Below are 9,239 nucleotides of genomic sequence, written 5' to 3' on the forward strand. Positions count from 1 at the left end.
CGTGTGAGTGTGCCATGACCTGGGTCGCACGTAATCATGTGAGGTACATTACCATGTGTACATGAGTCGTGTGAGTGTGCCATGACCTGGGTCGCATGTACTTATGTGAGGTACATTACCATGTGTACATGAGTCGTGTGAGTGTGCCATGACCTGGGTCGCACGTACTTATGTTAGGTACATTACCATGTGTACATGAGTCGTGTGAGTGTGCCATGACCTGGGTCGCATGTACTTATGTGAGGTACATTACCATGTGTACATGAGTCGTGTGAGTGTGCCAGGAGCTGGGTCGCACGTACTTATGTGAGGTACATTACCATGTGTACATGGGAAGTAGAAGGGTACCTCAGCTCCATATGATTATCTGACACCCCCATGGTCGCTGTGTTTGTATACATAACATTGAAGTATAGTTTTGCCCTGAGTTATGATAGTTAAAGCACGAGGACGCTCACAGGGGGCAGAGCAGCCTGTATTACTTTTTCTAAGATGCCCTGTGTTTTAGAAGCGGCACTTAAATTGAAATCCTCAAACAGGGCTAAGTGACGGTCTGGTTCACCTAATTCCCTGCACCCTTCCGTTGAGTTACCTTTGTCATGTTTCAATATAACTAGACCTGTCATGTTTCAGAATGTGTAAGCATAACCCGATCTGTAATGTTTCAATATAACTGGACCCCTGTCATGAACACTTGTTCATGATATCGTCGGAACCGTACATTCAATTACTCGAACTTTGTCATTGTACTGGTAGGAGAAAGCAACGTAACCAGATATTCTTAAAAACGCTGATAAGCAGCCTGTTAAACATGGTCATGTTAATTTCACCTGATTATGGAGGCCAGTCAAGACTTGATTCTACACCTATTCCCACGAAAGAAACAGAAACACATATGAATAGTGCTTGTGATAGGCAACCCTTTGCTTCTACAAAACTGAACTTTGGCGCAGAAGAATTTATTATGTTACTACTACCGGTTATGTTACTAGGGGTCCGAGGACTGAAAATGAGAACATGGACAGTATTATGGCACGGACACGGACACGGACACGGAGACGGACCTTTGCAGAGCAGTTCAGTTTGAGTCGATTATCTGGTTCTGAACCTGGTATATTTTATAGCAATCCTATCTTCTATCCTTCATGGAAGACTGCCTTTGAAACCTTGATTGAAACTCGTGAAATTCAGCCTCTAGAGAAACTTTATTACCTGAAGAAATACGTTGGTGGCAGTGTGAAAGATGACCTTGAAGGATATTTTTTCATGAGAACACCCATAGCATATGATAAAGCAAAACAGTTGCTTGATGAAAGATAATGTCATCAAGTCATCTCATCTCAGTGATTTCAGAGAGTGGAAAAAGTGGAACTGCATTGAGAACGTATGTTGACTTTTTGAAACAATGTTCGATAGCAGCGGGAACTATTCTGAAGGCACTAGATTTTAAAAAGGAGAAAAGAAAGCTATTTTCTTAATTGCCAGAGGCCTTAATCCAAAGATGGAGTCGAGTAGTTGTGAAACGAAGGTCAAGCAGCGAATATCCATCATTTGCTGAGTTTGTGAAGTTTGCATGTGAACCAGTGACGGGTGCCCCCCTCAAACAGAGATAAGTTCAGAGATATGCAGACTGCGGATATGCAGATCTATGTCAACAGAGCTCAAGAAGAAGTTGTGTCTCCTGTACGGTAGGATCACGATCTTGAACATTGTGATGTTTTTCTTAAGAAATCCATGAATGACCGAAATGAGTTTGTAATGCGAAGAGGAGTATGTTTTGGTTATCTGAACTGTGGTCACCGCTCAAAGGATTGTCTAGCTAGAAAAAACTTGTCAAGTTGGTTCCAGGAAACATCAGAGTGGGTGAAGAGATACATGTGAAATCTATCAATGGAAAAGTCGCTGTGAGCCATCTAAATGATCGTACCAGTGTGGTTATCCCACGAAGACAATCCAGATTCGGAAGTACTGAGTTATGCATTGTCAGACACACAATCGGACGCAACCTTCATTCTGAAGGGCATGTGTGATAAACTGAAAGTGAGTGGACCTAAGGTTCAGCTGATGTTATCCATAATGCATGCTGAAGATGAGACTATTGAATGCCAGAAAATGTAACATCTGACAGTGAGAGTATACACCAGTTCTCTAAAAATAAACTTGCCAACATCTTATACCAGAGGTATTATGCCTGCAAATCGTGATCACATTCCTACCCCCGAGAATGTAACTCAGTGGTCACATCTAGCTGGCGTTGTGAATGAACTGATAAGATTGTGAAGTTGGTATCCTTATTGGGTTAATTGCTCCAGAGCTCTAGCACCCAGGTATGTAATTCCCTCTGATGGAGGTGGAGCTTATGCAGTGAGGACAGATCTTGGATGGAGTGTGGTTGCTGTAATGGATCCAGAGGCTGCAGATGGAGATCCTATAGGAACAAGTCGTCGAATCCTCACAAATGATGTCCCACCAGTGTTGTCTCCAAGCTGTGAGGCGGCTAAAGAGACATGTGGCAATTTGAACAGAGTGATGATTTCCTTGCAGACTACTCTGGGAGAAACTGTACTCACATCTCAATTTTCCCGATCGCTCGAGCGAGACTTTGTGGATCATGAGACCAGAGATAAAGTGATGTCCTATGACGATATGAGATTTCTGAAGATTATGAAGGACGGTATTCATCAAAGCTCAGACAAACATTATCAAATGCCCCTTACTCTTCGTCACACTGAACCGAAGTTAACTAACAACAAAGTTCAAGCAACTCATCGTTTGCAACGGTTGTCATCACGATTTAGAGTATATCAAATTTCTCAATGACTCTGTAGCATTCATTGACAAGATTATCCAAACTGAACATGCCTATATATAGAGCCCCTGTGATAGGAGTTGAGCATGGTGAGAAGACAGTTTGGTATATTCCACAACGTGAAAACCCATCGAAATAAGGGTTGCATGTGACTGCAGTGCTCGATTTTGTGGCAACTTCCTTGGAGTCTTAACGTTCTTCGGCAAGATTTTCGTGACATAGGACAGATGTTCGTCCAGTGTTGAGCTGATGAGAGGCAAAGAGATCATCTGCGATCTTTTGGTTTGATAACTCAAGTATTACTCGCCCTTTGATGTTTCATTATAACTGGACCCCTGTCATGAACACTTGCTCATGATATAGTCGGAAGCGTACAATAGATAACTTGACCTTTGCCATGTTTCAGTATAACTCAACCTCTGTCAAGTTCAAGTATAACTCCACCTATAGCATACTTTAGTATATAACTCGACCTCTCTCGTGTTTCAGTTTAACTTGACCGCCCTCGTGTCTCAGTATGACTCTATCTCTCTCATATTAAAGTATAACTCTACCTGTCTCATGTTTCAGTATAACTCGACCTCTGTCATGGTCAAGTAGAACTCGACCTCTCTCATATTGCAGTATAAGTCGACCTCTCGCATGTTTCAGAAAAAAATCGACATCTCTCAGTAAAACTCGACATCTCTCATATTTCACTATAACCTTATCTATGTCATGTTCCAGTATAACTCTACCTATAGCATGTTTTAGTATATAACTCGACCTCTCGCATGTTTCAGTATAACTCGACCTCTCGCATGTTGCAGTATAACTCGACCTCTCTCTCACGTCCCAGCAAAACTCGACCTATGTCATGTGTGAGTATAACTTAACTTCTGCCATCTGTCACGTTTCAGATGTAGGGATGGAGTATGTGTTCTTTACGTTCCATCAGTCGTGGAACACCGCGCGGAGAGTCTGTCGGGGATATGGTGGTAATCTGGCCATCGTGGACTCCGTGGAGCGTCTGGACAGGGTGAAGCAGCTGACTCAGGACACATGGGAAGCCGGGTCAGTCAAACATAGTGGTTTTGTGTTCCGAACTGATCTACGCTATGGACGTAGATTATTCAGTGAGTCAGTTAGTGGGTGGGTGAGTGAGTGAGTGAGTCAGTGAGTGAGTGAGTCAGTGAGTGAGTCAGTGAGACAGTGAGAAAGTCAGTGTGTAAGGTGTACACCTCTTAACCAGCACTATACCAGCAACATGCCAGCAATATACCAATTCTTTCAGTTCGTGATGGTAATGTTGCTGAATATAGTCGCTCGCAGTCACCTGAATGCCGATTCTCAATCGGATTGTAATCACGTGGTCAAAACTCAGTGATGATGTTTTGGCTAATGGACATTTCTTGAAGAGCGAACTTTGCAATTTTTGGCATTTCTGTAATTATTATTACAGTGTTACACATTGGAAACATCTCTTCGTAGCCTAAATTTTTCTAAATGTTTCTATGGTTCGCGTTTCTTTTGGCGGTGAGTATATTCCAGTGGCGAGGACCATCAGTGTGTGTTGTTGTTGTCGACAGGTGGGACGGGTATGCGTGGGTCGGACTGCAGTGGAATCAGTCCATGCTGCAGTGGGAGGGCACCTGCAACGAGCTGGCCCTCTCCAATACATCACTAGCACTGTTCCAAGATGGCGACTCCTCAAGTTGGAGCGGAGACCAGTGTTTTGTAATCCGGAAGTCCGATTTTGTGTTGGATGGCCACAACTGTGACCACACCCATTCGTTCATATGCGAGAGAAAAGCAAATGCCGAAGGTAGGAGGATCTGTGTGTCAAGTAGTGAGTGGGTTGGGTTCGACGCCGGTTTGAACACTGCTTCATTTATATCACAGCGTGTCAGCTTAATGTGGGGTGAAGACTTGACGCTGAGCCGTTGCATTTTCATTTGGTACTTCTGTGATTTTCTATAACATGAACAGAGAGGGCATACTGCACTAATGGACAGTGATTAGGATCATTTCGTATAGTCGTCACATTCACGGAAACCTACACTTATGCATCTCGTTGTGACGACAGGAAACAAACATAAATTAAACATTCGAGTTTTGCCCTTTCTGTAATCAACACGACTCATGAAAATATTCTCGTTTACTAGAATATACAAAATTACAATTCCAATAAACGAGAATATTTTCATGAGTTCTGATATATAAGGTTGCATAACACTAGTTAGGTATTTCGGGGTATATCAGTTTTCAAATACTTTTTGTTCACATTTAACAAAAGTAATAAGAGATAACAATATTTATCTCAACTGAAATCGAAGAAACCAAATCTGGTAAATTTTTGTACCTTTACCGTCGTTTGATCTCTTCCTGTTACGGCGGACTTGTGAACGCGTCACAGAAACGCTATTCATAGTGTCAAAATGAAACATATATACAGTAAACTACGTTTATAACGAATACGCTTGAAACGAACTGACGTATATACAAACTGATTTTTTTGTCCCGGCAAATTGCTGTGTATAAGATGTATATATGCTTATCGAACAACTGTTATAACGAACTAAAATTAGTGGTCCCTTTGATATAGTTATAACCATAGTTTAGTGTATTTTCACTATAGAAATATAAATGCCCGATGGCGAAACTTACAATGACGTTCCAATACCTTAGAAACATTCCCTGGCTTTACGGTGTGCAAGTATACGACCTGACCACGACCATTTGCCCCAAGGAATTCTGGAGATGACATGTGCTTTTTTCAGAGTGTTCTTACGGGAGTGCTGGGATGAGTGTCCATGTTCTGTCTGATGTGGCACAATCCGAGTGTCCCCAGGCTTGGGATGGTTACCCTAATTGTTTCGGGACTGTGGAGGCACTTTATATCATTTTATCAAATGTATTTTTACGACCCTCCCATATAGATTGATATATTCCGGGGATCCTCCACTTAGTTCAGAATACAATGTTCATAGCATTTGGGTCAAAGTGAATGAAGGAGTGAGTTGGGTTTAATGCGATGTGAACAGTATTCCAGTTATATCACGGCGTGTCAGCTTGATGTGGATGCAAGTTTGAAGTGATGCAGGTCGTAGACGTGTACGACTTTGGTAAAACAACAAGCACAGGTATGGTGTACAAACCTAGAAACATAATCGGTGCATACCAGGATTCGAACCAACAATCATAGATTTCGGGCGTGCCCAAGGGACGCAACTCTGTACAGACGACTGGGCCACTCGTGTCCCGTTTTGGTAAAAGATATCCATCAATGTATTGGGTATGTAACATATGTCTGAACTCAGTGAGGCAACGTGGTTGTCACATATCGACTACTGTAATGTGAAACCATCCTTTGTATCATTGTCAACAGCGGCGTGTCTTTGATTTAGCAGTAATCGCATCTCAGCTCAAATCTATATAAATGACACAACCTTAAATGGTCTCTCGTCTTCGGCTGTAACAACCCCGTGGGGATTCTGGGTCAGACTACGTCACAGGTAACAGGTGGTGGATTAATGGATCGGGTGGACAGGTTGTGTGACTTGTGTGTCATCGTACCCTGACGCCGTGGATCGGTGCTCACAACATCAATCACTGTATTGTCTCGATCATTTCATGGAATATTGTCGCGTTAAACACACACAAACGACCTGTAACACTGGATTAATCTAGCATTGTCCTTATTCCAGTGTCATTTAACATGGAGAATACCACCGAGTACATGGCAGAAGATGACAGGTCTAAGATTCCCCATCAGTGTGAGCCCGTAGTCCAGGCCGGTAAGGTGTTGTTTGTGCTTGTCTATAATCAATATATCGTTCACAGTAATTATTTGCCACCAGAAGGTAATTTCCGTGTTTAACTGGCATATTAGCATACACAACGGATGACATGCAAAATAATCATGCAGAGTCCTTTGCATTGATGAAGTCGTCTGGCCTGAAAAGTGAAACAGAAGGCTTTCTGTTTGCTGCTCAGGACCAGTCACTTCCCACTCCCTCAATGCGTGATTTTGCATCAAAATGTAAATATGAAATGTAGATTATGTAATGATTTTAATGAGACTGTCCAACACATTGTCAGTGGATGCCCAGCTTTGGTACAAACACAGTATCTTAAGTGACATGATGGGGTGGCTCGATCAATGTATTACCGTCTTCGCCATGCTTGTGGTTTTGATACAGATGTTCATCCATGGTACGACCCGGAATATGTAGAATATGCCGGAATATGGGCGTCATGGAAAATGATAAATAATAAAATTATTTGGAATAGGCCCGTATACAGCCTCAGACGTATCCAGGCCAACAAACCTGATCTTGTCCTTTTTGATGAATCCAAAGAAATCATTTATATCATTGAATTTTCTGTCCCTTTTGACGCTAATGTGATTGACAATATTGAGGAAAAACATGGCAAAAATGCAGACCTCGCTTTCGAAATGTCACGCTTGCATCCCAAGTGCCAAATTGTCCGACTCCCCATTGTTCTCGGTGCCTTAGGTTTGGTACCTCCCAATCTGTTGACTGACATCGGGAGAGTACCCGGATTTGCTACCAGGAATACAGTCCTTCTGACAATCTGGGTTATGCAGAAGGCTGCAGTGTTGGGGAGTCTTCACATTCTCCGAAAGGTTATGGGTGGGTTTGACTTGGCAAAGCTCTTCCTGGGAGAAGTCCCATTCGCTGTCTGGGCTGCGTGTAGAGAGGGTAAGGGCCCTGAGCTGATGATGAGCTTAACCAGCCTGACTGTGCCAGGATCATCCAACCCCTCTTTGCTGCTTTTTTAAAATTTCAATCTGTAAATAATAATAACAAAACATAACAAAAGTAAATGTTCATGATAACTCGTCAATTTCTTTATCAAAACTTTTTTTATTCTATATTCTAAATTATCTGATATGTGATAGCTATATGTGAACTGTCCCTTTTTGGATAAGGTTTAAAGGAAATATTATTCTCATCGCAATATGACTCAGACTCAATAAAGTCTTTGGTGTCATTGGATGTCAATCACGTGTTTGATAAGAAGTGGAGATGTAGGTGTGCACTTATGTTTTCTGTTGTCTAGACGGTGAGGGAGAACAGACTTCTGAGAAGGAACAAACCACGCAAATGACGTCAGTTCCATCAGAGAGTATAGAGACTTCGTCGCCAGCAAACGACAATGCTGTAGGTACAGACGAGACCTCTTCGCCAGCAACCGACCTTCAGAGTACAGATGAGACCTCTTCGCCAGCAAACGACAATGCTGTGGGTACAGACGAGACCTCTTCGCCAGCAAACGACCTTCAGAGTACAGATGAGACCTCTTCGCCAGCAAACGACACTGCTGTGGGTACAGACGAGACCTCTTCGCCAGCAAACGACAATGCTGTGGGTACAGACGAGACCTATTCGCCAGCAAACGACCTTCAGAGTACAGACGAGACCTCTTCGCCAGCAAACGACAATGCTGTGGGTTCAGACGAGACCTCTTCGCCAGCAAACGACAATGCTGTGGGTACAGACGAGACCTCTTCGCCAGCAAACGACCTTCAGAGTACAGATGAGACCTCTTCGCCAGCAAACGACAACCACGGGAGAACAGACGACATCTCAGACAGTTCAGAGACCACTTCTCATGAGAACCGGGTATGCAGATTATACAATGTCACTGATATGAGTGCGGAGGAGCTGAGTGCCATCCTGGCAGCTATTGCCAAAGCGCTAACCTTGGAGAAGAAGAAACTCTCCAGAAGTATTCGGATGAAGATCAGTGCCCCGGACCACAGGGCTTCATCCACAAGTATTGGCTACGTAGCTGTCTTCATCATTACCATTCCAGTTTTCCTTATCCTCGTGTTAGATACCCCCCGAGCTGTTCGGCAGGTCAAATATGTCTTCGTCGGTCTCAAAAACCCAGGCAGACTAACCCAACCTGTTTGACGTGTTTAAAAGAGGGAACATGTGTTATCTGTGGCCGGTTGTATTTTGCATATTCTTATGGAGAGATATCTCACTCTAACTCTTACAAACGAGTGTATTATACCGCAAATGAGCTTAATCCTAATCTAAGTACAACGAGCCCTATGAGCTATCAACAATTGGCGTAACGATTATGGTGTAAATGTGAGTGAGTGAGTGAGTTGGTTTTAACGCCGCTTTTAACAGTATTCGAGTTATATCGCGGCGTGTCAGCTTAATGTGGGAGGAAAGACCGAAGTGATGCAGGTCTCAGACGTTTACCACTTCGGTGAAACCCACGTGCACGGGTATGGTGCTGACAAACCTCGAAACATAATCGGGTCGAACAGGATTCGAACCAACAATCATAGGTTAGGCGTGCCCAATTGCAAGGGACGCAACTCTGCACAGCAAATCGCGGCGCCTCAGACCACTTGGCCACCTGTGCCCCTATGGTGTAAAGGCATATTTAAGTTTTGACTTGTACA

At 43.2% G+C, this 9,239-nt stretch overlaps 1 protein-coding gene across 1 annotated transcript; it reads left to right on the forward strand.

Annotated features, from left to right (window-relative positions):
- Positions 1 to 4,086: 4,086 nt before the first annotated feature.
- On the forward strand, positions 4,087 to 9,011 carry LOC124143230. Its single transcript, XM_046512109.2, has 3 exons — positions 4,087 to 4,613; positions 6,496 to 6,585; positions 7,877 to 9,011. The coding sequence occupies exons 1-3, from the start codon at positions 4,295 to 4,297 to the stop codon at positions 8,731 to 8,733; spliced, it is 1,266 nt and encodes a 421-aa protein (XP_046368065.2). The 5' UTR covers positions 4,087 to 4,294; the 3' UTR covers positions 8,734 to 9,011.
- Positions 9,012 to 9,239: the final 228 nt, after the last annotated feature.

Source organism: Haliotis rufescens, unplaced genomic scaffold, assembly GCF_023055435.1.
Source record: "Haliotis rufescens isolate VD_foot unplaced genomic scaffold, xgHalRufe1.0.p SCAF_6, whole genome shotgun sequence".
Classification (NCBI taxonomy): domain Eukaryota; kingdom Metazoa; phylum Mollusca; class Gastropoda; order Lepetellida; family Haliotidae; genus Haliotis; species Haliotis rufescens.